Source organism: Neurospora tetraspora (assembly GCF_033439725.1).
Source record: "Neurospora tetraspora strain CBS 560.94 chromosome Unknown B0H65scaffold_1, whole genome shotgun sequence".
Classification (NCBI taxonomy): Eukaryota; Fungi; Ascomycota; class Sordariomycetes; order Sordariales; family Sordariaceae; genus Neurospora; species Neurospora tetraspora.
Window position 1 is genome coordinate 873,170 of NW_026944383.1, and position 26,045 is coordinate 899,214.

At 53.6% G+C, this 26,045-nt stretch overlaps 10 protein-coding genes across 10 annotated transcripts; 5 read left to right on the forward strand and 5 right to left on the reverse strand.

Annotated features, from left to right (window-relative positions):
• Positions 1-172: 172 nt before the first annotated feature.
• B0H65DRAFT_8314 (pyridoxal phosphate-dependent transferase) lies at positions 173-1,788 on the forward strand. The gene is made up of 2 exons (XM_062831465.1): positions 173-761; positions 867-1,788. The coding sequence occupies exons 1-2, from the start codon at positions 261-263 to the stop codon at positions 1,608-1,610; spliced, it is 1,245 nt and encodes a 414-aa protein (XP_062685693.1). The 5' UTR covers positions 173-260; the 3' UTR covers positions 1,611-1,788.
• Positions 1,789-1,974: 186 nt separating this feature from the next.
• B0H65DRAFT_414855 (hexokinase) lies at positions 1,975-5,068 on the reverse strand (the record flags this gene model as incomplete). Its single annotated transcript, XM_062823949.1, has 6 exons — positions 1,975-2,419; positions 2,475-2,929; positions 2,985-3,395; positions 3,465-3,490; positions 3,566-3,688; positions 5,023-5,068. The coding sequence occupies 6 exons, from the start codon at positions 5,066-5,068 to the stop codon at positions 1,975-1,977; spliced, it is 1,506 nt and encodes a 501-aa protein (XP_062685694.1).
• A 1,232-nt stretch (positions 5,069-6,300) lies between these two features.
• Positions 6,301-8,223, forward strand: B0H65DRAFT_447970 (Ribophorin I). The gene is made up of 2 exons (XM_062825884.1): positions 6,301-6,858; positions 6,914-8,223. Exons 1-2 carry the CDS (start codon positions 6,482-6,484, stop codon positions 8,100-8,102), a joined length of 1,566 nt encoding a protein of 521 aa, XP_062685695.1. The 5' UTR covers positions 6,301-6,481; the 3' UTR covers positions 8,103-8,223.
• A 1,328-nt stretch (positions 8,224-9,551) lies between these two features.
• On the forward strand, positions 9,552-11,261 carry B0H65DRAFT_8436 (Eisosome component PIL1-domain-containing protein). The gene is made up of 3 exons (XM_062831476.1): positions 9,552-9,619; positions 9,681-10,227; positions 10,324-11,261. The coding sequence occupies exons 1-3, from the start codon at positions 9,576-9,578 to the stop codon at positions 10,807-10,809; spliced, it is 1,077 nt and encodes a 358-aa protein (XP_062685696.1). The 5' UTR covers positions 9,552-9,575; the 3' UTR covers positions 10,810-11,261.
• Positions 10,972-14,489, reverse strand: B0H65DRAFT_482946 (cell division control protein 54). Its single transcript, XM_062827660.1, has 3 exons — positions 13,982-14,489; positions 11,791-13,925; positions 10,972-11,712 (listed from the first exon to the last, which is right to left on the reverse strand). The coding sequence occupies exons 1-3, from the start codon at positions 14,304-14,306 to the stop codon at positions 11,131-11,133; spliced, it is 3,042 nt and encodes a 1,013-aa protein (XP_062685697.1). The 5' UTR covers positions 14,307-14,489; the 3' UTR covers positions 10,972-11,130.
• Positions 14,490-14,639: 150 nt separating this feature from the next.
• Positions 14,640-15,957, forward strand: B0H65DRAFT_447977 (Longin-like domain-containing protein). Its single transcript, XM_062825885.1, has 4 exons — positions 14,640-14,928; positions 15,010-15,111; positions 15,196-15,436; positions 15,509-15,957. The coding sequence occupies exons 1-4, from the start codon at positions 14,889-14,891 to the stop codon at positions 15,750-15,752; spliced, it is 627 nt and encodes a 208-aa protein (XP_062685698.1). The 5' UTR covers positions 14,640-14,888; the 3' UTR covers positions 15,753-15,957.
• Positions 15,958-15,992: 35 nt separating this feature from the next.
• On the reverse strand, positions 15,993-17,354 carry B0H65DRAFT_504436 (DHBP synthase RibB-like alpha/beta domain-containing protein; the record flags this gene model as incomplete). Its single annotated transcript, XM_062827914.1, has 1 exon — positions 15,993-17,354. One exon carries the CDS (start codon positions 17,352-17,354, stop codon positions 15,993-15,995), a length of 1,362 nt encoding a protein of 453 aa, XP_062685699.1.
• Positions 17,355-17,695: 341 nt separating this feature from the next.
• B0H65DRAFT_8506 (uncharacterized protein) lies at positions 17,696-21,218 on the reverse strand. Its single transcript, XM_062831483.1, has one exon. It carries the CDS (start codon positions 20,810-20,812, stop codon positions 18,032-18,034), a length of 2,781 nt encoding a protein of 926 aa, XP_062685700.1. The 5' UTR covers positions 20,813-21,218; the 3' UTR covers positions 17,696-18,031.
• Positions 21,219-22,099: 881 nt separating this feature from the next.
• Positions 22,100-23,230, reverse strand: B0H65DRAFT_447987 (uncharacterized protein). Its single transcript, XM_062825886.1, has 2 exons — positions 22,854-23,230; positions 22,100-22,796 (listed from the first exon to the last, which is right to left on the reverse strand). Exons 1-2 carry the CDS (start codon positions 22,858-22,860, stop codon positions 22,279-22,281), a joined length of 525 nt encoding a protein of 174 aa, XP_062685701.1. The 5' UTR covers positions 22,861-23,230; the 3' UTR covers positions 22,100-22,278.
• A 249-nt stretch (positions 23,231-23,479) lies between these two features.
• B0H65DRAFT_8558 (uncharacterized protein) lies at positions 23,480-25,274 on the forward strand. Its single transcript, XM_062831490.1, has 2 exons — positions 23,480-23,710; positions 23,773-25,274. The coding sequence occupies exons 1-2, from the start codon at positions 23,539-23,541 to the stop codon at positions 25,071-25,073; spliced, it is 1,473 nt and encodes a 490-aa protein (XP_062685702.1). The 5' UTR covers positions 23,480-23,538; the 3' UTR covers positions 25,074-25,274.
• Positions 25,275-26,045: the final 771 nt, after the last annotated feature.

The following is a 26,045-nucleotide window of genomic DNA, read 5'->3' on the forward strand; positions in this document are numbered from 1 at the left end:
GGAAGAGAGCTTAGGAGCTTGATGCTACCAGGTCTGTGGAGCTTCGTGTCAAACAAATCGAACTATCGAAAGAGAAGGGCGCGCCCTTCATGTCAAAAGCTCGAGATGGACTCCATAACTTAGTCTTATATAAACCGACATCTGTATACACGAACTCGAGTCTCTAAGCATAACCGAATAAACACACCAACTAGCCACAGGACACATTCCACCCTGTTTTACATCACTTGCCCAGTGACAGTCACTCCGAAGAATTCAAAATGGTCAAAATCACCCCCTTCGAAGTCGAACAATGGATGGACCGCTACGAAACCACCCCAGGCGTAATCAACATAGCCGAAACTTGTTGCGCCTCCATCTCCGTCGACGACCTGATATCCCTAAACACCGACAATTCCCCTTCTTCGCCCCTACAGCTCTCCAAGAAGCTGACATACGGCGACATCCTCGGCTCCAAGACTCTTCGGCAGCGGGTGGCCTCGCTCCTCAACCGGGACCTGAACCTTTACTCACCAGACTTGGAACCGTTAACCGCCGAGAATGTGATCATCACCCAGGGCGCCATCGCCGCCAATTTTTTGGTCTTCTATACGCTGGTTGGACCGGGGGATCATGTCATCTCTGTGTATCCTACTTATCAACAACTTTACTCGGTTCCAGAGAGTTTGGGCGCTGAGGTTTCTCTGTGGAAGTTGAAGGCGGAGAATGGCTATGTTCCTGATGTCGAGGAGCTTGAAGGGTTGGTGAAGAGCAATACCAAGGTCTGTTGTGTCTAGTCCCGCCTTCTTGGACCCCTTCCCCCCTCTTGCCCCCTTGACCAAAACCATGTCGAGAACGGCAGAAACTGACAAAACCAAAACCAAAAGCTCCTCGTCCTAAACAACCCCAACAACCCAACAGGCGCCACCATCCCCACTCCAACCCTCCAATCCATCCTCGAATTTTGTGCCTCCCGTAACATCACCATCCTCTCCGACGAAGTCTATTCTCCCCTCTTCCACTCCCTCCCCAACCAGTCCTCCCCAGCACCCCCCTCCATCCTGTCCTTATCCCCATCCCCTTCCCCCTCCTCATACACAACAATCTCAACAGGCTCCACCTCCAAATCGCTCGCCCTCGCCGGCCTTCGTCTCGGCTGGATCGCCTCCCGCTCTCCCTCCTTCCTCCGCGCCATCGCTTCTGCCCGCGACTACACGGCCATCAGCGTCTCGCAGCTGGACGACCAGGTAGCCAGCTACGCGCTTGGTCCTACCGTACTGCCGGCGTTGCTGGAGAGGAATTTGGATTTGGCTAGGACGAATTTGGCGTTGCTGACAGAGTTTGTGGAGGGCAAATACGGCAAGGTTTGCTCATGGGTTAGGCCGACGGCGGGGACGACGGCTTTGGTGCAATTTCGGAATCTGAGGGAGGGAGGGGAGCCGGTTGATGATGCTGCTTTTGTGTTGGATGTCTTGGACAAGAAGAATGTCCTGTTTATGCCTGGCAGTCCTTGCTTTGGCCTTGGGACGGACTTTAAAGGGTGTGTTAGGATAGGCTATGCTTGTGAGACTGAGGTGTTGAAAAGGGGTTTGGAACTGTTGGGTCATTATGTGGAGGAACACCTGCTCTGAGGAAGGGTAGCTTACAAGCTAGCGGCACTGATGTTCCTAGAAGCCAGTCAAGCAGGAACTCATCTTGGAAGCGTACCGAAACATGGAAGCTTAACACCAGGGGATTGCTACAGTCTAACATCCGAACACCACTAGCATATACGCAAACCACCATGCACAGGCCATAGAGATCACATTGCAAGTTGGGATCATGATTGTACAATCAACTGTATTAAAAGTATAAGATTCTTCATCTCCTGGGCCAAAGTAGAGGTCTGAACCGTCAAAGGGGAACCGGCACTGGTAAACGCCATCCGAGCTGGCTATCCACAAAGCTTTCCAAGAGGAAAGAGCAAATCATTGAGTTTCTCTCTTCATCTTCAGTTTACGCAGGCAGAGGCTCGGTAGTTCTGAAGTTCTCTGGGTGCAGGATACCGTGCATATTTCCTTGCTTGATCCGTTGCATCGTCAGGGCAGCGATCAAGGCAGCACCAACACCGCTTCCGTCCTCGGCGGCGAGAATCTCGATCGGATCATCTTCCTTGGGGTCCGCCTTCTCGGGCCAGTCCAGGATCTCACGGAGTGCTTGCGCACCGCGAGCCTTGAAATTGGGATACTTGTTGAAAACGGACCCGTCAGCACCAACGTGGCACTCCTTATATCCCTTCTTCTTGCTGATGGCAGCAACGCCGCAGGCGGAGAGGCGAGCGGCGCGGGTGCCGATTAGCTCGGCGGTGCGACGAATCAGCTCCAGTTCGGGGCCGGTGGGAGTAAGCCCCAGCTTGGTCTGGAACAGCTCAAAGGTTTCGGAAAGGTTCTCAAACGGATCCCTGCAAGTGTTTGTTAGTTGCCAGGTTCTAAGTCTTACAAAGATGTTATACTCACTCTTCGATGAGGGAAAGGAAGGACGAGTCGAGGCTATAGGCCTTTCGAAGCTTGGCAATATCCTGGCCAGGGAAGATGTGGGTCTCGTGGTTGTCGTGGAGGTCAACCAAGACGAGGCGGAAGATTTCACCCAGATACAACCCTGCGACCATCTTCTCGAAAGACTGCTGACCGGGGCGCGGCGAATCCTTGTCAATAATGACGTCGTAAGGAGTACGAGGCAAGACCTTATGCTCGTTGTCAAAAGCTCCCCATTCGCAGTTGATGGCCATTGGCATATCCGGTGGGAGGTTCATGTGAGCGAGCTTGGGAATAGAGCCACAGTTCTCCATATACGCAGCATTGCAACCTGTGCCGAAAATGCATCCAATTCTCATCTTAGGATCAGTGTATGCCGAGGCAATCAGGGTGCCCGTAGTGTCGTTGATCAACGCCGTCAGCTTGATAGGCACTCCCTAGAGACAGAAAACATTAGCAGCTGATCAGAGAGAGCTGAAGAACGCAACCTACCCGGCGTTTGAGGGCAGCCTCAAACATGGGGACAACATTATGGCCCTCTACGCCAGCGATATCGAAACCCTTGGTCCAGCGCTGCAGAACGCCCTCGTCGATATAGTGCTGTGTCGCAGGATAGGAGAAAGTGAAGCCGAGGGGAAGCGCATCGAGCTTGGTTGGGTCTCCGTGGTGCGTTTCAATGAATTGCATGAGGCAGTCGGCAATATACTCCCACAGCTCCTCGGCGTCGCCCGTCTTGAGCTCCTCAGGCATGCGGTACTTGGACTGGATGATGTCGAATTCGGACTTTGTCTCGGTCAAAGTGACTTGGCAGACACGTAGGTTTGTACCACCCATGTCCAGAGCCAGATAGGTACCGGTTTCGTTGCCGTCGGGGAAGGACATGACCCAGGTAGGGTTCATGGGCTATTGTGATTCTATCGTCAGCGAGGCTCGTTCCAATGTCTTTGTCGGTAGGTCGGTGGTAAAACGCACGATGCTCCCTCCCTGGACACTAAGACCTAAACACAAGAGAAGCAGTCAGCATATCGTCTAGCCTTGGGCATAAGTATCTTTGCAATCCGTCAAGTGCTCACCTTTCTCAAGCTCATTGACGAAGTGGTTGGTGACTTCCTTGAGCTTGGCGCCATCGACGGTGAAGAGGCGCTCGAGGTGCTCGATCTCCTTGCGAAGGTCCTTAGGAATGTTATCGAGGGTTCCTGACGCCATGGTTAGCTGTAAGATTGGGAACTATCGTGGTAAACTTCTTGCCCTCTGCGCTGGAATTGGTCCGACTGTGGCAGTGGGCGTGGTGGCGATAAGAGCGAAGTCTGCTGAGAGGAGGGGGATGCTCAAGGTGGACTAGGCTTCTTGGCGACGACGTTCCGGCAGGCGGAGGCGCCATAGCTGCATCGAAAGCCACAGGCAGCAAAGTCTACACTATTGACTGGAAATCGGCAAGACGCCGAAAGTTGCCGTTCGGGAACCAACAAACGCAGGGAAAATTGGGGCGTCTGATGTTGTTACCCCTGTAATAGAGGGAAAAGCAGCGAATGATGGGTATAGCACTTGAAGTGGCTTAGGGTCTCATAGGTGAAGTCGGCGATCTCACTCTGGGTGTTGGGGTACTGGTGGTGCAGGACAATAGCTTGAATCATAGGTCGGAAGCTTGGGGAGCTGATCACCCAGGAAGACGGGACTTTGGGGTTCCATCCAAGGATAAGATCCAATATCAACTGCTTCCTAGACGTAACTTCCGCTGCTTCGACTTCAGTTTCATCCGCTCTTTCCCAGTTGAAATAACGAGACGTTTGCTCAAGCTCTCTGGTCCAGTTGGTAGTACCTGACCTTTGATGCGGCGGCCACGCAAGCTGACAGGCTCGAGGCACGTTACGCACGCCAAGTTGTGAAGTAAAGAAGGGGGTAAGCTGACCCATCCAGAGCTGTCATCAGAAACGAAGGAAGCTACCCCTCCATGTCAGAAGGAAGGGGCTGCCCACCATTTTCCGCTTTTGCTCACGCCGGTCAAAGCCAAGCAAATACTGGCAAGCACAATGGTGTGTATCTAGGTAGGTTGGTGTTGGGGAAGGCACCATGCGGGATGATACCTCCACGGGAATGGAAATGACCCGGGATAAGAACTGGAAGCGAGATGGAAAGGGACGGGAAAAACCCGGGGTAGGATCACGGAGGTTTCTCGACGGATGAATCCGAAAGAACTCGTCGGCACAAAGTAGCACCGCAGCTTCAGCAGAGGGCACCGACGCCACTTGGTCTCTCGCTCGAGTCGTGAAAGGTTTCATGAACCGCCCATGCCGCTATCAATCCCAATTCCGTAGAGAGTCGGTGTAACGCGAGGACGCGGCGACTTGTGCATATCCTGCCGCCCGTAACCCGACTTCTCACGCCGCCCGGCATCTGATGATTTGACAAAGGAGGTGAAAAGAACATGTGCCGGGAGGTGGAGTAGGTGCCTAGTTATATCGGACGGCTTGATCAATTGACCGGAGAGATGTAATTGATGATGAGGCTGAAAACAAATCTCTGTACGTACCGGTGCCCTTTCTGGGAAAGGGAGGCTTAGGTCCAAGTCCAACCATGACGGGCGAAAAGACAGAGTATCTTGATAACTCGGGGTTATATACTGCGGTTGTCGAGGTCCACTGAGAGCTCGAAAGTCGGAAGAAGGGAACAGCTAAGGTTGATGTTCAGGAACACGTCAACGGTCTGGGCCTTATATATTTAACAACAGCTGGGTGAAAACGTATCATCTAATTGTGTGCAAACATGTGGAGGAGCAGTCGGCCGGATAGGTCGCGATTGGAGAAATGAGGGCCAGGAGTAAGCTAATTATCACCGGGCTCATAGATAGAATGTACTGCCAAGCAAAGTGGAAGCTGTCAAGCTGAAGCTAGATTGCATTTCAGGGTATGATGAAGTGGAAACCAGCGTGGAAATCCGCCCAAATCATGAGGGGGACCTCGTCGACCTAGCATCCCGGAGCTTCACGATCCACATCCAGTGCAGTAGTGGTTGTGGTGGACAGCACGCAGGCAGTTCGTGGGTTTCTACTCTCCTCTCTAGAGGTACCTTTTTGGGTCGGTCCCTATTCCAGGGTTCAAATTGGATGTTGGGGCTATTATGGTGATAAAGTCTCAGAGTAAGGAGACAAAACTTTCCATGCGAGTTTTTCACAAAGTTTGAGAGATTGGGCGGTTACAAGCTCCCAACGTGTGACACGCATTTGCCCCTCATTGTTGCCGCTACATGGGTGCTCCCCCGCAGCTTGGGCAGAAGCTCAACGGCAACTCAAATTACCATCATTGATATGAGCTGGCCAGCCATGGTTGACCAACATGGAGGACATGAAGGCGCGCTGGGAGCTCCATCTATCTCCAAAATTTCGGGAAAAGTAACTGGTAACTCTGAAGTTTAGAGATGAATCTGAAGTATGTGTAAACACCTCCAGAGAGGTGAGGTTATGGCGGGGCAGCCCCTACAGTCTTGACGTCTTCAGGGTCGATCGGTTCCATGCAGACGGAAGCGCCCGCCAAAATCTTTCGCGTGGGATACTGGTATGTATCGCAGTTTACCCTAGAGTCAAAAAGTGTAAAGTCGGGATCACGGCGTCATCATCCTCCGAAGCCAGAAACACCGGCCGGAGCCCGGGCCAAGGCTCGGTGGAGGTGAACGGACCTCCCCGTCAAGCGGGACCTGGCGACCCACTCGGAAGCTTAAGCTTGGTGGCCCGAGCTCTAATTGCCGGGGTGGACACCTCTACGGACGAACAGGGGTCCATCAAAGCAACGTAAGCGTTTTGGAGAAGTGCTGGGCAGCTGGCGGAACACGGCCGATTATCGAGAGGCCACGGTGATGCTTGTCGGTACACTCTTGACAGCCAGCTTCTCGTGTAATTGAATTGTAGCGCCTGCTAGGTCCCTATCCCAAGTCTTCCACATCTTCAATTGGACTACTGAACGGTTCATGAACGCGTCCCAGTCCATTCCTTCAAGATGAAGACATCGGCCGTCTTCTCTGCCGTTCTTTCGTTGCTTTCCCTAGCATCGACAGGCTCGGCGCATGGACATCACCATCACCATCACAAGCACAGCGATAGCGGCACCTCGAGCGCCTCTGCCCCGGCAACATTCACGCCGCCCCAGGTCTTCAAGAATGTCAACCTCGTCCACATTGTGTCCCTGGAGAAGAACTACGTCAAGGAGTCCATCAATGTCGTAATAGAAAACATCGACAAGGAGGCGCAGTCCGATTACATTCTGCCTTTTACAAACGAGCAGTTGTCGCGTCTGGGTGGTGTGGAGGTTAGGGATCGCAAGAATGCCGAGTCCGGTCCATTCGTTGTCGAGCCTGTCGAATTCGAGTCGTCCGGGTCAGTGATTGTTGTCCACCTGTCTCCCAAGTCCCCATCTAACCTCTTTGCGTAGTCCCAACCAGTACGTTCGGATTCGACTGCCCACACCTCTCGCGCCGGGCGCGCAGCAGACTTTGGGCATCACCTACTACCTCCTGAGCGCCTCAAAGCCTCTCCCAGCCTCGATCAAGCAGGAGGAGCAACAGTTTCTCTCGTACTCCTTCTCGGCCTACTGCCCCTCGGTCTACACTACATCCAAGCAGAAGACCGAAGTCAAGTTCGCATCGACCATCATCCCCGATTACACCAAGCTTCCTGGCAGTGGAGACGTCAAGGAGTTCCCCCAGAAGCAGGGATCCAAGCTTGTCTATGGTCCCTTTGACGAAAAGCCCGCCGGCGCGCTCGAGCCTGTCCAAGTTCGGTTCGAGTTCAACAAGCCCGTGATCCACGTTTCTCACCTCGAGCGCGACATTGAGGTCAGTCACTGGGGCGGAAATGTGGCGTTTGAGGAGCGCTACGATCTCGAGCACCGGGGTGCCAACCTCTCGTCCCTCTTCAACCGGGTCAAGTGGCAGCAGTCGCAATACTACAACCCTGTCACCCATGCGCTCAAGGAGATGAAGTTCCCTCTGCGCGTTGGCAGCGCCGACCCCTACTACACCGATGTTATCGGCAACGTTTCCACGTCCCACTTCCGTAGCAACAAGAGGGAGGCTTTGCTTGAAATCAAGCCTAGATACCCCTTGTTTGGAGGCTGGAAGTACCCGTTCACCATTGGCTGGAACTCGGATGCTGCGAACTTCTTGCGCAAGACGGCGACCGGAGGCTTCGTTCTGAATGTTCCCTTCCTTGAGGGTCCCAAGCAGCCCGAGGGTGTCGAGTACGAGCAGGTTGTGGTCCGTTTGATCCTGCCTGAGGGAGCCGAGTACGTTATTACTACCCCAGAACTGCCCCAACGTGTTACTGACATTGCTTCGCACAGGAACGTAAAATGGACCACCGGAATCCCCAAGTCCTCGATCTCCGAAGCGGGTGTGCAGATTCACAAGACCTACTTGGATACCATCGGCCGCACAGCTCTCGTCATCAAGGGGCGCAACTTGGTCGATGACTTCAGAGACCGTGATCTCACCGTCACCTATGACTATCCGATGTCGGCTGTTCTGCGCAAGCCTTTGGTTGTGTTTAGCAGCTCGATGGCCGTCTTCGTGAGCCTTTGGCTTCTCAGCCTTATCAACCTCAAGTTCGCAACCAAGAAATAAGTGAGGAGCAAGCGGTGTGGTTTAATAGACATATGGGTTGGGTGAAAATTTCCTATATAAGTGTATCATCGTCATACTTACAGCGGCCAGGTATTTAAAGGAGCAAAAGAAACGAGATTGTGTATGCGGAGAGAGTCCATTGCAGTGAGATCAGTGTTACTGACTGCGACAAGTGACAGCGAAAGCCTACCAAACCCATCCACTCGGCAGTCCCAAAGGCTCGCCTTTAGGCACAGCATGGCAACAGGGCGTTTGTTATGAGAGGAAAGAGCCATATGGATGTCCATGGGAAGACCTGAACGAACGTAACAACTCAAGCTCTACCCATCTACTACCCCTCAAGTTGTTCAGGATAGTCATCGGGAGTATGGGCTCAGGTCAACAGTAGCGCTACACAAAGTTGAGTAGTGGTTCTCCGACATGTCGTTTGTTTCGAGTTACAAAAGCATTGTCTTCGTGAGAACTTCCTCATCAGTCTTGGGGAAACTGTTTTGGCTAACAAAAAGGCATATCCCAGTTGTTTACGACTTCTCAAAGGCAGCGAAGGGCTTATCCGAAACAGGAAATCAATATCAGACTGTCCATGGTCTTTTCATTCTCACAACTACTCGAGTGACCATCCTGGAGAACTCGCAAGGGGAACAGCTATGAGAAGTGGGGTTTGATCCCCAAAGCGGATGCGAAGGGTCTTTTGCTATGACGTCACACAACCTCTTTGTCTCGAAGACTTGAACCGCCGAAGCCATGACGACAGCAACCACACCACCTCTTTATTAGGTTTAGAAACAGGTCCACTGAGTACGTCGACGGCGATATTGTGCTCAAGTTAACGAAGGCAAGTGACAGACATGCATGAGACTAGTGACGGGCAGAAGAGAGGAGGGAAGGCAGAGCAAGGCCATCAAAGAGGAAGGGGTTTAATAAACAGTATGCATGCATACCAGTCACCTCAACACTCCATTTCTCCATTTCAAAGCCGGTCAAGTTTACGATCTACCGGGGTCTATGGGGGATTGAATACCTTGGTTTACACGGTACATCGCCTGTTCTCAGCCTCATCGGGCCCAATGACGTCGAGCCTGAGATTACCGAGAGAGTGGCACGCAGGAGGTTGTGACGACCTGCCTCGCCGTCGATCGCAGGAACCGTAAACCAGTATACTCCTCCAAAACCAAATTTATTCCTCGGTAATTGTTTTTGGACTTTCTCTATAACTTACCACTTCTTTTATAGTTCATCCATCAACGTGCTCTATCGAGTCTATACACCAAACCCTTCATCAATCACACAACACTTACAGCAATAAGCAGCACCTTCCAAAGAGGGGTAACTAACAACAGAAAGAACGATCAACACCAACAAACCCAGAATCTAAACACTCTTTATCACTTGTCATCACTAGTGGCCGTCAGACACCATGTAAGTTAGCTCACCAATACCTATCCATCAACCTAGTGAAAACAACCTACCACCATGTCCCGCAAGAGCATCGACAGCAGTCGCTCTCCAAGCTTGTGGTACCTTCGTTCATCAGCATATCGCTCTGCCCCAACATCTACTGACACCATACCTTTGTAGGAACCGAGCACTCTCCATCCGCTCCAACAACCGGAGCGGCGGCGGCGGCGCCTCCACCGGCGCCTCCTCCCACCACCACAGTTCTCGCCGGGGCTTCAGCCTCTCCTCTCTCCGGGGCACCATCCAACCCGAGCTCTCCAAAAAGCTCTACCGTCTAATCAAGTCCGAAAACAACCTGATCTCCGCGCACGAGACGGCCGCCAAGGAGCGCCTCTCGATCGCCCAACAACTCTCAGAATGGGGCGAGCAGACGACGGACGAAGGGATCAGCGACATCAGCGACAAGGTCGGGGTGATCCTGTCGGAGCTGGGCGAGCAGGAGGACAACTACGCGCACGCGCTGGACGAGAGCCGCGGCACGCTGAAAACCATTCGTAACACGGAGAAGAGCGTGCAGCCGAGCCGGGACGGCAAGAACAAGATCGCGGACGAGATCGCCAAGCTGAAGGCCAAGGAGCCCGAGAGCACGAGGCTGGTGGTGCTGGAGCAGGAGCTGGTTAGGGCCGAGGCGGAGAATCTGGTTGCGGAGGCGCAGTTGACGAATATTGTATGTGATGTCTCCTCTTCCTTCCCCCTTTTGGTGTCCTTCCCCCATCTTGTCCTTTACGTCGAACTAGCTAACCACGAAACGAACAATGAACAGACCCGTCAAAAACTCAAAGAAGCCTACACAGCCGAATTCCTCGCCACCATCGAGCGCGCCGAGAAGCAAATCATCCTCGCCCGGCACGGCCTGCGTCTGCTCAACCTCCTCGACGACACCCCCATCGTCCCGGGCGACTCGCAGATCCCGTACACGCAAGGTCACCAAGCCAGGCAAATTCTCAACGATACCGAAGACGATCTGCGGGACTGGCGGCCCACGACGACGGCGGCGGCTTTGGACGAGGACGCCAAGTATGTTACTAGCAACTCGCCTCCTCCGACGGTCCAGCAGCATGCCCAGCAGCCCCAGGCTTCGCAGCCGAGGAACGCTGCTGCGCCTGATCAGCAATTGCAGCAGGTACCGCAGCAGCAGCTGAATGAGAAGGAAGTGGATGGTGCGAGTTTGACGCATACTGAGACGAATACGACTGGGAATGGGAGTGTGGTAGGGGGTAATCAGGAGGTGCAGACGACTGCTGCTTGATTTTTGCGTGTCTTTGATGATGCTTTTACCCGAGTCTGTTTCAGCTCTATGATACCGAGTTTGTTTTGTTTATCGAGTGTTCGAGGGACTTATACCTATTTCAAGTTGATGGGAAGCAACATGTTTTAAGTCTTGACCAGAATTCAACAACTTTTACCAGTATTCAGTCCACATAACACCATGGTATTTGATAAGATACAGTACCCTCTTCCAACAGAGCTTATGACAACTTGAAACATACCGTAACTCGAACCCTGATCACTTCAAAATATCATCAATCCTTTTGACATCATTCAACTCCAATCATCATGACCCTCGACTCTAAACAGTAGCCGTAACCCTCCTTATACTCTTCCTCGCACCCTCACCTGTCACCATAACAGCACCCTCCATCTCCAGCGCCCTCATAACCTCCGAAAACTCCGCCGGCTCAACTTGCACACCCGCCCCCTCGCCCAACCGTCTCGCCACCTCCGAATACCTAACCGCCTGCCCACCGCTCGTCAACTCGTCCAGCAGCCGGACAACCGCATCCTTCATGTCCGCTTTGCGCTGGCGCTCCGCCGCGCTCGTGCCCTCCGTCAGCAAGCTCATGTCGATGCGGCCCTGGCTGTCGGTGGCGGCGGTCTTGAGCGCCGACTTGATGAGGCGCACGGCCTCGCGGACGTCGTCACGCGTGACGGTTTGAGACAAACGCATCTTGGCGTGCGCCTCGGCGAGGCGGATCATGGACTCGAGCTGACGCGTGGTGGCCGTGATGCGCTTCTCGGCGGCGCGCACGTCCTGGCCGAGCTTGCGCATCTCGACGTAGGCTTCGACGAGCTCGCGGCCGGCTTCGGGGGTGAGGGCTGGGTGGATGTGCGAGCGGGCGTAGGAGATGTAGGAGGTTAGGAATTCGACGGGCTATTTTTGGGATTTGGTCAGGTTTTGGAGTTCATTTTCATAGACAGATGAGGGTATAGGAAGAATAAAAAAACTTACGAGGACGTCGTTGGCTTGCTGGGCACTCTCGGGCTTGTCTTCGAGATACATGGAGAGCAAATGGCGGGCAAGACGCTGATCGTTCTTCTCGTCGACACGATCGAGAATAAGGTAGACCAAATCGAAACGGGACAGAAGGGTTGGCGGGAGGTCGATGTTTTGCGGCACTGAGAGATCGGGGTTGTATCTACTGCCGATAGGGTTGGCAGACGCCAGAATCGATGTTCGGGCGTTGAGGGTGGTGATGATGCCAGCCTTGGCGACGGACACGGTCTGTTGTTCCATGACTTCGTGAAGAACGGAGCGGGTGGATTCGTTCATCTTGTCGAACTCATCGATACAGCAGACACCACCGTCGGATAAGACGAGAGCACCGGATTCTAGGACGAGCTGGCGGGACTCGGGGTCGCGAGTGACATAGGCTGTAAGACCTACGGCGGAAGAGCCTTTGCCACTTGTGTAAACACCTCTTGGGGCAATTCTGTGGACGTAGGAGAGAAGCTGGGACTTGGAGGTGGATGGGTCACCGCAAAGGAGAACGTTGATGTCTCCACGGTATTTGGGGCTTCCACCCTTCTCAAAGGTCTTGTTCGTGCCTCCGAACAGCTGAAGGAGAATACCCTTCTTCACATCGTCCATCTCATAGATCGATGGAGCCAAAGATCGTGAAAGGAGATCGTAGATATCCGGTCGAGCGGCGGTTTCCTTGATCCTCTCTTCCTCGTCAGGAGAGACCTTTCGGACCTCGTCCATGCTCTGACCATTAGCATGGGCTTCCTCTTCCTCGGCGAGGTCGAGGGTTGACGGATCGCTACCCATCCTCTTCCGGTCAACCTTTTGTACATGGACAACATCAACATATGTCTTGTGTACGCTCTTGACCGTCCTCATGCGCGGGTTAACGCGGACAGGGGTGACCTTGAAGATACCAGTGAGCTCAACTCTGTCACCGGCCTTGCAAAAGTCCACAAGCTCGTTATAGACGCAAACGGATACCGAGTGGGGTGTCTGACCAGCAGGCACGTTATCCGGAGTTTCTTGTAGCTTGATAACTTGCTTGTCTTCGAAAGCACATCTGTTGTGGATGATCTGCATCGAGTTCTTCGAGGCGCAGCGAGCCCGAGGACACTCTGTAGGCTCACGAATCTTGCCACGATCTAACTGAACGGTTATAGAGTGACCGCAAACACTGCACTTGAAGAATGCATCCTTCATGTCGGGGATAACCGGCGTGGTTCTGATGACAAGACCCTTGATGGACACAAGCTTGTCCATGTCAGATGGGTTCAGATCACGGAGGTTGGTGATCTTGTCAAGACCCCACGGGCGAACCACATACGCCATTTGGCTGACTTGGTCCTCGATAGTGGGCGCCGCTGTTTGGGCAGGCCGAGGGGTGGATGGTTCCTCACTCCTTTCAGAGCTTGGGAAGTTCGGCTCAGAACTCTGGGAGGCACCTGGGGCGGTCCTAGAGTTCTGGGATGCTCTTTGGCTTGCCATTTCCTTTTGCGCCAACTCCATCATACAATCATGTACACACTGGTCCATGACCGGGATGATTTCAGTAGGATAGTGTTGGGCCTGGTGCCAGAGCTTCAGGGTGCGTGGGTAGGACTTGAGGTCGCGGAGATCCAGATACAGCTTGTTGGTACCAAGCAGCAGCATGTTCTCCAGTGCCTCCCAGTATGGCTTCGAATCCGCATCCGGATGGCCAATAGTCTCGGCCTCATCTGCGCCATCTGCCCACATCCGGTATTTCCTGGTGAAGTTCCTGAGGAAGTCCTTGAACGCAGAGAACGAATCGTCGAGAGAGATGGTTGTACCCCAAACAAGACCTTGGCTTTGTCCACCAAGAGCATCTGCCTCAGAGGTGTTGGGATTATTGGTGACGAAAGAGTTGGCATCGGAGCCAGGGGCATCGCGGATCACACGACCGGCGTCGTCGAGAATAATTCGGCGGGGAATCTGGGCGGGAGTTCGGAGAGGGTCGCCATTGATGTCGCCTCGACGGGATCTACCGGTGACGGATCTCTGTGAGCTGACGAAGAGCTGACTGCTTTCGCTACGAAGATCGGACTGTTGGGTGAGCTGGCGGCCCGGGCTAGAACTGGAGGCATAGCGGATGGGGGACGAGTCTATAGAGTGTGATCAGCATTCAGTGTAATCTCGAGTGTGTTGGTGATAGCCATACCCCCAATCAACTGGCTCCGTCCGTTTGCGCGGGGAGTTCGGTCGGCATCGCTCTGGGTCTCTGTCTGCTGGCGCAAAGGCGAGCTCGGCGCATTGCCTTGGTGGGCAGTGCTCTGGGTATTGCTCATCTGCCTCAAGGGCGAGGACACCGGGTTGGCGCCATTGGCAGGCGAAGAGGACTCGTAGAATAAGGGACTGGAGGCAAGCTGTGATGCGCGGGTCTGGCGAGGAGTTGCGCTCGAAGGACCAGCCTGCGAGCTGCGAGTGGCGCGGGGGGTCGCTGATTGGGAGCTTCTCGTTGTTCTGCGCTTTGCTGGGGAAGACATGGTTGCTGCTCTGTCTTTTCGTGGTTTGGTTCAGATGGTACAGAGAGTAAAGGGACAGAAGACAAGTTGGGATGAAGACGCTGGAGTGTTGTTGTGGCTCCCGATCCCTCTGTATTGCAAGGTGGTTGGCAGGTCGGCAGCGTGTTCAGGGCGAAAGGTGGATCACGTTCCTGTCTCGTAGAGGGGAAGCGAAAAAAAGACAGTCGCGACACACGCGTCTCCGATAAAAGCACTTTACACGGCCGTGTCTGCAGGGGTCTGGTCGCGTTAGCCCATTAAAACCCCTGTCGGTCCCAAAACAGACGAGGCCAGCTTTTGAGTTTCGAACTGTCAGGTACGTACCGCGCAGTGGGGCCTTTGGAGAGCTCGCTCTGGATTCAAGCCACATCACAGGGACCGCTTCTACCGCCTTGTCATTGTTAGCACTACCCAGCACCTCTGGAGTCTTAAGCTACCACTATTTACCTACCCACTTGCGCCCATCGACTTCGAGTTGCCCCTCGCCGCCGACCTTCTCCAATCGATACCAGCTTCAAGACGGCAATTGTTCTAGGAACGAGAACCCCCAGATAATCAGTCAAGATGTCGCCAGGAATGTCGCTGTATAGCGTCAACGCTATAGGTACACTAGGCCACCACGCTGGTCCCGGGTCGCGGCTTATACGCGCCATGTCGAGCAATGTTGACAATTGAGTTCCAACAGTAATCCTCTCCAGCGATGACGGTTCGCGGATATTCTCCAAGTACTACACTCCTCCTCACGCTGCCGCTGGCGCACCAGGAACAGGAGTGGCCGCCGGACTCGGTATGCGATAGACGCTCCTTTACCCCCTTTTCAGGTGTCGCATGTTCCCATGAGGCTGACCAGACCGAACCTCGTACACAACAGCTTCCTCAAGCGCTTCCCAGAACCCCTATCCCGACAAGACTTCTCAAACCCGTTTCGAGAAGGGCCTCCTTCAGAAGACAGCAAAGCAGACCGGTGATATCCTCCTCTACGACAACAAGGTGGTGCTCTACAAAATGGAGTCGGATGTTGCTATCTACGTCGTTGGTAGCGCGGACGAGAACGAAGTTCTTCTCTACAACGTACTTTTGGCGCTTAGGGACAGCTTGCATATGCTCTTCAAGTGAGTTCCTCTGACAAACGTGAAGGCGCTGGTTATGGGATATGGCTGGCTAACCACGGGCTTTCTACACAGGCAATCGATCGACAAGCGCACAATAGTCGAAAACTACGATCTCGTGTCCCTCGCCATCGACGAAATCGTGGACGACGGCGTCGTTCTCGAGACCGATCCTACCATTATCATTCAGCGATGCAGCAAGGCACCACCTGCGGATGTCAACCTTAGTCGTCTCGACCCCTTCACCGAGCAGGGTGTCAACAACTTGGCACAACTAGGCAAGGCTAAGCTTACCGACTGGCTTCGTCAGGGTCTCTAAGGGCATATGTTGGTGGATAATGACCAAGGAAAGAGAGTGCGGTTGTGAGCAATCAAGGTGAAGTTGGCGTATAGGTTCGTTGAAGAATCATAGGGCCTTTGTGTAGGCGGGGCCTCCTTATAGCAGAGTAATGGGCCATGCACACATGAAGAAAAAGACACACAGAAGGCCAACAAATGATGGGTTAGCAGAAAACAGGAGTTATAGTCTTTTCTTGCGATCTATAGGGGTTGACCCCGTCTATATTCTAATATCGGAAGCTGCTTTCCTCAGCCTGTTCATGACCGCCGCCGCGATATCATCTCCATCACTCACGCCCTCCACGAATATTACATCTGCGCCGCGCCTGTCCAGCTCTCGGAGAGCAGCGAAAAGGCCATGCGCCACCCCCTTGACATCATTGCCCAAGTCAATCTCGAGCAGCCTCGCCAGCACCGTGGTGTCGTCCTCATCCAGCCATTGCCCTTCCCTAACAACGAATCCAATCTCAGCCATGTCCCCGCTGTCCTTAGCGGCAACAGCGTCGTCAAGCCCTTGACTCCTCAACCCCCCAGCAACAGGCCACCTCCCCGTCCTTATAACCGCAACACTCTTTACCTTCCCACCCTCCTTCTCCCCAACCGTCTCAACCGCCTCCCTCACATCCCCCCTCGGCACCTCCCCCCCCCCCCCCTCCGCCTCATACAACACCACCCTCGCCTTCGGGCTATAATGCTTATACTTCATCCCCGGCGCCCTCGGCGCCGTCTTTCCCCCGACCTCCGCCTGGTCTTTATACGCTTTCTCCACGCCTTCCCAACCGGGACAAGCCCTAATCTCCTCCAAACTGACGCCGCCCGGCCGCAGCACAACAGGCGGGGAGCAAAGCCCGTCGACGACCGTGCTTTCCACCCCCACGCTGCATGATCCCCCGTCCAGAATCAGTGCGATGCGACCGCGTAGATCGTCCAACACGTGCTGCGCGGCGGTGGGGCTGGGCTTGGTGCTGGCGTTCGCCGAGGGCGCGGCGAGAGGGGCGCCGGCGAGTTTGATCAGCGAGCGAGCCAGCGGAGAAGCGGGCATGCGGCACCCGAAGGTGGGCAGGCCGGCGGTTACTTCCGGGGCGAGCAGGGAGGGGGAGGGGTTGGGGAGGAGGATGGTGAGTGGGCCGGGCCAGAAGCGGGTGATCAGGGGGTGGTAGATTTCTGGGATTGGGTCTTCTTCTTCTTCTCCTGCTGAGGAGAAGGAGGGAGAAGAGGGAGAGGGAGAGGGAGAGGGAGAGATGAATGACCGTAACATGCTCAAATCGCAAACGTGCACGATCAAAGGGTTATCGCTTGGTCGACCTTTCGCGGCGTAGATCCCCTTGACGGCCGCGCTGCGGGTGGCGTCGGCGCCTAGGCCGTAGACGGTTTCCGTGGGGAAGGCGACGGGGATGTCGGTGGTGCGGAGGTGGTGGGCTGCTTCGCGGATGGGGGCTAGAATATCTTCATTTTCTGGTGTAGTTGGGACCTCCCATGTGTTGAGGTTGCTGGTTCCATTTTTGTTGTCTGAGTCCTTCCAGTGGCCGAGGGCTTGGATGTTGCTTTCGTCCACCTTCACTTTGAGAATCCGGGTTTCCATTGTCGTTGTCATAGCGGGTGCCATTAATGGCACTGCCGTGGGCTTTGATCTAGTTGTTGTTGTAGTGATGCGGTGTCGTCGTTGGGAGTTTGGGGTGAGATGTGGGAGGTGCGATCGTCTGAATCGGGCAGTGAGGGTTTTGATATTGGCGCAAATAGGTCCCCTCATTCAGGGGATTCGGCGATTTTGAGTATTGATGTAAAAATCAAGTGTCTGTCGATTTCCCTATAGATTTTGAGTAAGAGATATCTTGTAAGGCATCGATTGCATTGGTTATCAAATCTTGAAGGTGGTGGTGGTCAAGCTCAAGGTTTTGAGTCACTGTGGAGAATTTTTTCTCTTTTATCTCAACTTCAACCCAACAACATCTTACACCCTATACTAGGCTGCCCGTCTTGCAATCACCACCACAGCACTATCGATTACATCATTTGATGACAGTAAACAACATCTTCAATCTCGACAAATTTTCACTAACAATCCGTTTGTTAACAAGAATTACAATTCCTATGCTCTTTGTATACTACCGCTAAGACGCTTATCCGTACCTGACCCTAGATCCATGCTACACCATATACCCCTGAACTCTCCATGCACACACCAACTACACACATCAAATAATTACTTCAGTGTGGTTTAGAGACAAACCGTATCCCAATGTAATACTCATACTTCCCTCACACACTCGTATTCACCTCGCTTCCCCTCCTCCCCTGCCTCACCGGAAGCGTATTTACATGCGCATTCGCAAACCCCAGGTGCTCAGAGAAGCTAGCCAGCAACCTCATCACATCATCCCTCACCTCCTCTCGATTCGCCATGCCCTGCATCACCCTGACTCTCGGCGGCTCTGGGACTTGAGGCATATGCATCATATCCGTTGAACCCTGGCTATTGCTGTGGCCATGACCATGACCATGACCATGCGCCTGGTGACCATGATGCCCGCCACCATGGCTGCCCATACCATTATTCCCATTCATGCTCCCGCCCATGCCGTACCCGCGAGGCGGATGGTGCATATCCGGGTCCGGCCGCATGCCGCTCGGCCGCCGGCGACTCCGGTTGCGCTCACGACTACCCATCGCCATCGGATCCATGCTGCCGCCCAGGTAGTCCGACTCGGCGTACTCGCCGGCTGAATACCCCCCCACGTCGTCGTCGGTGGCGTAGCTGTAGCTGTCCGCGCGGGAGTGGGCGCGGCTGCTTGTCCTGCTGCCGATGCTTCCGCCGCCGATGCTACCGCCGCCGATACTACCGTTCCCTACGCTGCCTCCGCCGTTAACGGATGAAGCATAGTCGGGCGTGCCACGACCGTTGGTCCCGATGAATTGCTCCTCTGACGGCGCCTGAGCGACCCGGGCGTAATCGCTGTCGTCCGACACGTAGATGGACGGTTCGCGGACCGATGATGATCGTACGACAGGCAGCGGCTGATAAAGTGAAGCGTGCCGTTCGAGGTCGAATGGGTTTGCGCCGCCTATCTCTGAACCACTGACGGAAGCGGCGTCCGAGTTGGCTGTGGATGGCCGCGTATACTCCCGATTGGTGAAATCGTTTGTTGGCATAGGTAAGCTTTCATCGAGATCGATCAGGCTCCCTACCGAAACGCGGTTGTCGACCGGAGGCTTGGGCGGCATGGAATCGTAGCCCATCGATTGGAAGCCTAGCGGGTCTGTTGGGTGGTGTATGAGGGGTGGTCGAACGAAGTTGTCGTTCTGGCTGTCGTTGGAGCGCTCTTCATTCCACGGGAACGGGAAGCGCGACATCTCCGGATGGGCAGAAGCCGGCGGAGCAGCCATTGACGGGAACTTCCAGTCCTGCGTACGGCGGTTGATGTTCATTGGCATATCTGCCGGGTCGCTGAGGGGCGGTTTGCTGAAGTCCGGGTTCGGGTTGAAGGCTGCGTAATCTATCGAACCACGGGGGCCAGCCTTAATAGTCTCCATGTCAACAAACTGAGACAGGTCATTTCCATCAAAGGAGGCATCCAGGTCTATGAGCGACTCTCGCAGTGCCGCCTGTGAGCTCGGTTCATATTGTCGTAGGTTGAGATCTGAGTCTTTTGGTAGATCCAGTACTAGTGTTGTCTCTGCTGTAGCCGTTAGAGGAGGCGCCCCCAGACCGTAATAAGCACGCGAGTTCTCATCGTAGCCAGAGATCGTATTAGGATCAAACAGCTTTTCCAGAGGTGCCTTGAGAGCTAGCAGTTTAGGAGGAGGCGGCCGCCTCCTTCCTTTAGGCTTGGGGCGCCGGGTCTGCTCTTCGTCGAACTCGAAGTCGACATTGTGCCCATAAACATCATACACAGCTTGGGCATCGCTGTCCATGGCCATTCGGTCAAAGTCGACCGTTGTGCTAAAGTTCCACTCGTCATTGGAGAGGGCAGTTGAGGCATAATCGGACGGGCCTTGAGCACCAACGGGCGCGAACAGTGATTTTCTGATACCTCCCTGCGCCTCCCAAACCTTATAACCTCGGACGAGATTGGAAAGAGATGCTGCTGGGTATTCTGAGCTCGTGTTGAATATGTAAGGGTGCCGTTGGACTTGTTCAATGGTCGGTCGTTTTGCGGGGTCCTCCACCAGGCAGAAAGCCACCAAGTCCTTGAGATTGTCTGAGTACTGGTCTCCCTCCAGACGAGGCGCGTGGGACTTGATGTAATTGCCAAGCTGGGGGATGTTAAACCCCGACATGACATTGGGAGGAAGTCCAGAGGCAATCTCGTATACCATAGATCCAAACGCCCATATGTCAACCGGTGTGCTGTAGGACGGCGTGGGTTCGAAGAGTTCCGGTGCCATCCAATGAGGTGTCCCGATAAACGTCGACCGTTTGTCGAATTTGGTCTCGACGATGCCAGCCACACCAAAGTCACAGAGCTGTACGGCGCCCGTCTCCGTCACAAGTACGTTGGCGCACTTGATGTCACGGTGAATGATTCCTTCTTTGTGTACCCAAAATATGGCCTCTGCGACTTCTCGTAGGATGGGAATGATCCACTTCTCCTGCAAGCCCCCGGGTGCTGTAGGCTTCATCAGAGTAGCCACGCTTCCGCCAGCACAGTACTCGGTGATCAGCCACATGGACTGTCCAACGGGCAGTACATCGAGAATGAGATTGATGTTCTTTGCGCCGCTGTTACTGAGTAACTTGAGGGCACTGGTCTCCTTCATAAACTCGCTATACGTGTCCGCCAGCCTGGGATTTTCCCTGTCGCTCTCTTCGATGTCGATGATCTTGACAGCCACAACAGCACTGGACTTGTTATCCGTTGCCTTGTAGACGCGGCCAAAGCTGCCTTTGCCGATGAGCTCCTCTAGCTGATATGGGGGTGCTTCTTTTCCTGACTTGTTGCATTCTTCTGCAACAACAGCCTGCATCTTCTTGGCATCCTCGATGGCCTTTTTCTTGGTGGTGGTCAGGAAATCTGACCCATATACTGATAGGGTCGCCATGATTGTTGACTGTCCCCGAAGAGGGACTGGAGGAAACTGGTGGTAGTAAAGTACTAGTGATTGTGTGAAGCCTCAATGTTCCTCCCGTAACTCTACCAGCGAGTCGGTCCGGATAAGGGACAGGCTTCTGGTCCCAGGCGGTGTGACGGCGACGTAAGTGTGTCAACGAAAACGACACCTCAGCTGTACAGCGTTACTCTAGCGCTTTCTGGGGGCGCAGATGAGATGAATGTGTTGATGAGCCTTATGCCTCGAGTGAGTTTCAAATACACTTTGCAGAAGCTGGGTATCAATACTATTGTAAGTTAGTCCTATGGTAGCCTCGGAATTTTTAAGATAGTGACCAGGTAAAAAGGAGACGATAGGAAGTTATAAGGACAATGAATGAGGGAAGCCCAACTGGGTGGTCTTTGAGAAACGTCAGTGTCACTGAACTCCTCAATCATGAGGTAGTCGGGTGTTTGATGTATGTATGTCCCCTTGAGCTATGAGTCTAGAGATGAAGGTAGGGGTACAACTCTGATATGCAGTGTCCATCAGGAGTGACACCCTTGACAAGACGGATGAGAGGAATGGCAAGGTCGAGGCTTGCCAAGGATGAGGACTCATGTTATCGCTCCGATCCGGAAAGAGAGCAGCAGGTACTCACATGAGAGTCGATACTAGGGGTATCGCGGTATGTTCGCTCCCTCCTACCGATGAGGATTTCCGTTGTTGACGACGGACGATGAGATTGTGAAGAGAAGCAACTTGGTGTAAGGTTCGGAACTTGCCCGAGTCAGGGTCACCCAAGTCCGCGTTATTCGGCTCCTTGCGCTGCCAGGGGCAAAGTCGCCCAACTTGGCAACAGAAAGGTCACACCTAAAGCCCAACCCTCAGGGTCCTCCGACAAACGAGCCAGTTCCGACCTTCATCCAACTGAAGGTCAAAGGGTGTATCATTCGCCTCAACGCGATGGCTGGATCATCAACGGAGCACGGATTGATGGATGATGGAAAGCGGTTCCCTGTCGTCAGTGCACATCCACACCGCTGGCTGACAATGTGCCCGTCCCAACTGTTGGTTGTCGTGGTTTCCACCAGCAATTTGAGTGTTGACAGCGGATAGAAATCACACGATGTGCTAAAACGGCCCGAGAAGTGATCCCGTCGTAAGCGAGGTCAGCCAATAAGAGTCTCAGGACCACATGCCACCACGCGTGGATGCGGCTCCACTTGTGGAGGATGTTTGAGGTCCTTCAGCGGGAGTTCAGCGGTCCCAGGTCTCAAATCCAGCCCTGTAGCGGACCTTCGCCAGGGCATTGTGTAAAACAGGGACTACCTACTAACGTCAGGTCCGATGCAGTGTCAAACAACAAGAACATTCATTGAGCTCATGGCCTTATGTTGATATCTTTACGTCAAACCGAAAGGAAAACCATATCCCAGATCCATAACAATGGAAGGTCTACTAGGTAAGGCAGGCTCTCATGCTGGGTCGACCCCGCCTGAACCCTCCAGCCTCTTCAACATCTTCCCGTGGATTCCCTCCCAGGCACTTTCACACTGCCCTTTGGCAATTCCAATCAACAACCTCGAGCAACTGATCTCTACATTTTCCACAATCTCCAAGCCCCCATCTGGCCCCTCTTTGATCTCCCAAACGGTCTCCATGACCATTGACAGCGGGCTTCTGATTCGGACAAAGAGGCCAGTATCCAGCTTCGCGAACTCATACGTACTGACAACGTTGCTGTCCCACAGTCCGGCAGGCAGCGTGTGGATAACGTCGGTGACTTTGTAGGACTTTGTCTCGCCGAGCACTCGCGGCTCCACAGCGCTCGGAACAGTTGGCGGCGTACTGGGGATGAGAGGCTCGCATTTGGCGAGGTGCGGGTCGCACGAGAGAAGGAACTCGTCGTCTTGTAATAGTTCTATCGCCTGTTCCCGGGTGGTCTTTGGTGGGATGGGTGACTTGTGTACGAGTTGCGCTTTGGTGGAGAGGACTACGAATGGTCTTCCATTAGCGATGTGATCATTCGAGGTAATTCACTGGTACTAACATGACATTGTGACTTTTTCGATCAAAGTCTATGGACGTTGGAATGGCGTGGTCAAAGTCGGGTTAAAGTTCACATGAAGGTGAAAAACAAATGGACAACTTGGTTGATCTGTCGAGAGTTGTTAAACGCTCCTGCTCCCTTGCTCTCAGGAGTGACGCTTGACCTAACAGTTACAGAGGCGGTTACAGGTTGCTCGGTCCCTCGAAGGTCGGGTCTTTCGCCCAACTTCTGTTTACAGTTGTCTCAATATTATCGAAAAATCAGCCAACGACATTCGCACAGCAACACAAGGCCTGACTGCTAGCCTGGCTCCTTGTTGAGCTTTCAAATGTAATAGAAGTGTGAACAAAACACAACCATGTTAGCGAGGACTTCCAAAGGCGGCATTCTTACCTACATAACTTGTGGTATTCAGGAAGAGAACGAATGCTATAGCCGGGAGTAAGTACCTCAATGAAGACTGCATTAGTACTTTGGTGTAAATGCAGTGTATTGGTTAACAGAAGTGTCATGGCTGTACGTTTACGAGACAAGCAGGGTTAGGGTTCGCTCCCAATTTAGAAAGGAGCTTGGGCCAATCGGTCGCGCAACTGGGAAATCGGATTGGCGCGACTTTCTCCATGAACCCTGAAGGCCAATCCAAACCTAATTAGATTCCAGCACCATCACAAGTGCTGTAGCTACTATGGAAGCAGTAGCAAGAAGAAAAGCAGCTGCCTATGTCTGCAGGAGTTGTACCCGGCAATTCCAACGACAACTTCGACGAAACTACTCGAACTCTGCCCCACGACCTGACATCTACGATGTGGTGTGTGTTGGCGGAGGACCGGCAGGTCTGAGTCTCTTGACTGCCCTGCGTAAGTCGCCAGTTCATGTCCAGACTTCACATTTGGCCAATTGCTTATTCTTAGGTCTACAGGTGCGAATCCCGTCACTTCCCACCTCCGAGTTGCCCTAGTCGAAGCCCAGGATCTATCCAAAGTCAAGTCATGGAAGCTACCGCCAAACAAGTACTCGAACCGATGCAGCTCCCTCACCCCCACATCCGCCTTCTTCCTTGACCAGATTGGTGCCTGGGAACATCTCGATCAAACCAGAGTCCAACCGTACCACGAAATGCAAGTATGGGACGGCGTCACGGATGCTCGGATCGAATTCGACTGGGCCCCCGGTTCGGCTCCGGTAGAAGGAACTACCATCGCTTACATGAACGAGAACCTCAACCTCACATCCGGACTACTTAAGCGACTGGAGGAGCTCGGTGGCGTATCGGTATTTGAGGGTGCCAAAGTTGAGAACATTACCTTTGGCGAGGAGACGGAGGACCTGGATCTAAGTCAATGGCCTGTCGTACACATTTCTGGAGGCAAGCAGCTTACTGCCCGCCTTCTGGTTGGAGCCGACGGAGCAAACAGCCCAGTTCGTGCTTTCGCTGGTATCGATGCGAAGGGTTGGGACTACAACAGACACGGCGTGGTGGCCACACTAGAGATGGAGGGCGAGGGCTGGGGCGGAGAGCACACCAAGATTGCCTACCAGAGATTCCTTCCCACCGGCCCAGTTGCTATGCTTCCCATGCCTGGAAACTATTCGACACTTGTCTGGTCTACAACCGCCGAGAATGCCTCATTACTCAAGAGCCTCTCGCCCAAGGATTTTGTGGCGATGGTGAACGCAGCATTCCGTCTGAGCCCAGTGGATCTGGCCTTCATGCACACCCAAGGGGCGGATCAAGATGATGAATATTCGTGGAGGTTACAACACACATCCTTCAACCCGCGGGCGATTCCACAGACCGTCGTTGGAGTTCAAGAAGGCACGGTTGCCTCATTCCCATTGAAGATGCGCCACGCCGATACCTACATCGGAGAGCGTGTTGCTTTGGTGGGAGATGCTGCTCATACCATTCACCCGCTGGCAGGCCAGGGCCTGAACCAGGGCCAAGGCGATGTGCAGAGCCTGGCCAAGACGATCGAATTTGCCGTCACCCATGGACAGGATATCGGAAGTATCATGTCACTCGAGTCCTATGTATCGGAACGATACACAGCAAACCATGTGCTCCTTGGGGTCGTTGATAAGCTTCATAAGCTCTATTCTGCCGAAAGTGGCCCGTTAGTGCCCTTGAGGTCACTGGGCCTGAATGCCGTTAATGCTCTTGGGCCGTTAAAGAGCTTCTTCATGAAGCAGGCTGCGGGAAGCGGCACCAAGCTCTTCTGAGCTCCGCCCCTCCATTTTCAAACAGGATGGGCAGCTTTTGGAGTAGTGTATATTTACTTGTACCAACTTTAGCCATGTGTCATGTATCACCATACCCCGTACGAGTTTGCTTCTAGGGGACAACTGAACCGATCTTCCGCGAGATCATTGGTAAAGCGGAGCCTCAAGACCCCTCAATAACGCTGCGAGACGGACCTGTTCGATGTTTGAATCGTGACTCCCGTCTGTGACAAACACTCCCAATGGACCTAGACAACCTCTTAAACCACATCAGATCACAAAATGCCCCTTACGCGATCTCCTGACGATTCAGTCCCATATCCTTCGACTCACACCGAGGCAACTGAGCTAGGCTTCAGCCGTTGGTATACTCTACCTGTAACCCTACATCGATTACCTTCATGGCCAGGCCCTCCGGCTCATTGGACTTCCATTTGCCTTGTCCCTTTCGCGGCTCCGATCTGTGCAGTCCACTCTTTCTTCTTCCTCGCGCTGGCATCGGTAGCATCAACCGACTAGTCCTGGCCTGTTCGTCCGCAATCACTACGTTCTGCCAAAGGAAGAGTATCAACCTGCCGTATCTTGTTGAATGGGCGCGGGCAAGGTGCTCAACCTTGCGTACCTGGAGCAACAAAACCTTATTTTGCGAGCCCAGGCAACAACTTGGATCACAACCCTCACTGAGCGCAGCTATCTGTACGAGCCACGATCTGTTTACATATCCAGCCAGCCATCTATCATATTATCTCTAGGTAGACCTCTCCACTGGAGGGGACTATCAGCTTTCACAGGATCAACATAGAACCTGCCGCAGTTCTACAGTCGCGAATCAGACGAATCATCTACAAGTGACTGGTCGACTCATCCGGTGCCTCATCGCAGTCCTAGATCGAGCATATTGCGGAATTGGTCATCTGCGGCGAAATTAGCTGATCGGTTGTTGGTTGGCATCCTCATCAACTTACACTTGGC

What these genes read in the sequence shown, in the direction of transcription:
- B0H65DRAFT_8436 (XM_062831476.1), top strand. Translation starts at nt 9,576, where the DNA reads ATGTCCCGCAAGAGCATCGACAGCAGTCGCTCTCCAAGCTTGTG. An exon ending in AGTCGCTCTCCAAGCTTGTG is followed by an intron (nt 9,620 to 9,680) that starts GTACCTTCGTTC and finishes ATACCTTTGTAG; the next exon opens with GAACCGAGCACTCTCCATCC. An exon ending in AGGCGCAGTTGACGAATATT is followed by an intron (nt 10,228 to 10,323) that starts GTATGTGATGTC and finishes AACAATGAACAG; the next exon opens with ACCCGTCAAAAACTCAAAGA.
- B0H65DRAFT_8314 (XM_062831465.1), top strand. Translation starts at nt 261, where the DNA reads ATGGTCAAAATCACCCCCTTCGAAGTCGAACAATGGATGGACCGCTAC. An exon ending in TGGTGAAGAGCAATACCAAG is followed by an intron (nt 762 to 866) that starts GTCTGTTGTGTC and finishes CAAAACCAAAAG; the next exon opens with CTCCTCGTCCTAAACAACCC.
- B0H65DRAFT_8506 (XM_062831483.1), bottom strand. Translation starts at nt 20,812, where the DNA reads ATGGCGACCCTATCAGTATATGGGTCAGATTTCCTGACCACCACCAAG.
- B0H65DRAFT_482946 (XM_062827660.1), bottom strand. Translation starts at nt 14,306, where the DNA reads ATGTCTTCCCCAGCAAAGCGCAGAACAACGAGAAGCTCCCAATCAGCG. An exon ending in ACGGAGCCAGTTGATTGGGG is followed by an intron (nt 13,926 to 13,981) that starts GTATGGCTATCA and finishes CACACTCTATAG; the next exon opens with ACTCGTCCCCCATCCGCTAT. An exon ending in AGCAAGCCAACGACGTCCTC is followed by an intron (nt 11,713 to 11,790) that starts GTAAGTTTTTTT and finishes TCCCAAAAATAG; the next exon opens with CCCGTCGAATTCCTAACCTC.
- B0H65DRAFT_8558 (XM_062831490.1), top strand. Translation starts at nt 23,539, where the DNA reads ATGGAAGCAGTAGCAAGAAGAAAAGCAGCTGCCTATGTCTGCAGGAGT. An exon ending in GAGTCTCTTGACTGCCCTGC is followed by an intron (nt 23,711 to 23,772) that starts GTAAGTCGCCAG and finishes TTAGGTCTACAG; the next exon opens with GTGCGAATCCCGTCACTTCC.
- B0H65DRAFT_447970 (XM_062825884.1), top strand. Translation starts at nt 6,482, where the DNA reads ATGAAGACATCGGCCGTCTTCTCTGCCGTTCTTTCGTTGCTTTCCCTA. An exon ending in GTCGAATTCGAGTCGTCCGG is followed by an intron (nt 6,859 to 6,913) that starts GTCAGTGATTGT and finishes CTCTTTGCGTAG; the next exon opens with TCCCAACCAGTACGTTCGGA.
- B0H65DRAFT_447977 (XM_062825885.1), top strand. Translation starts at nt 14,889, where the DNA reads ATGTCGCCAGGAATGTCGCTGTATAGCGTCAACGCTATAG. An exon ending in AGGAGTGGCCGCCGGACTCG is followed by an intron (nt 15,112 to 15,195) that starts GTATGCGATAGA and finishes CGTACACAACAG; the next exon opens with CTTCCTCAAGCGCTTCCCAG. An exon ending in AGCTTGCATATGCTCTTCAA is followed by an intron (nt 15,437 to 15,508) that starts GTGAGTTCCTCT and finishes CTTTCTACACAG; the next exon opens with GCAATCGATCGACAAGCGCA.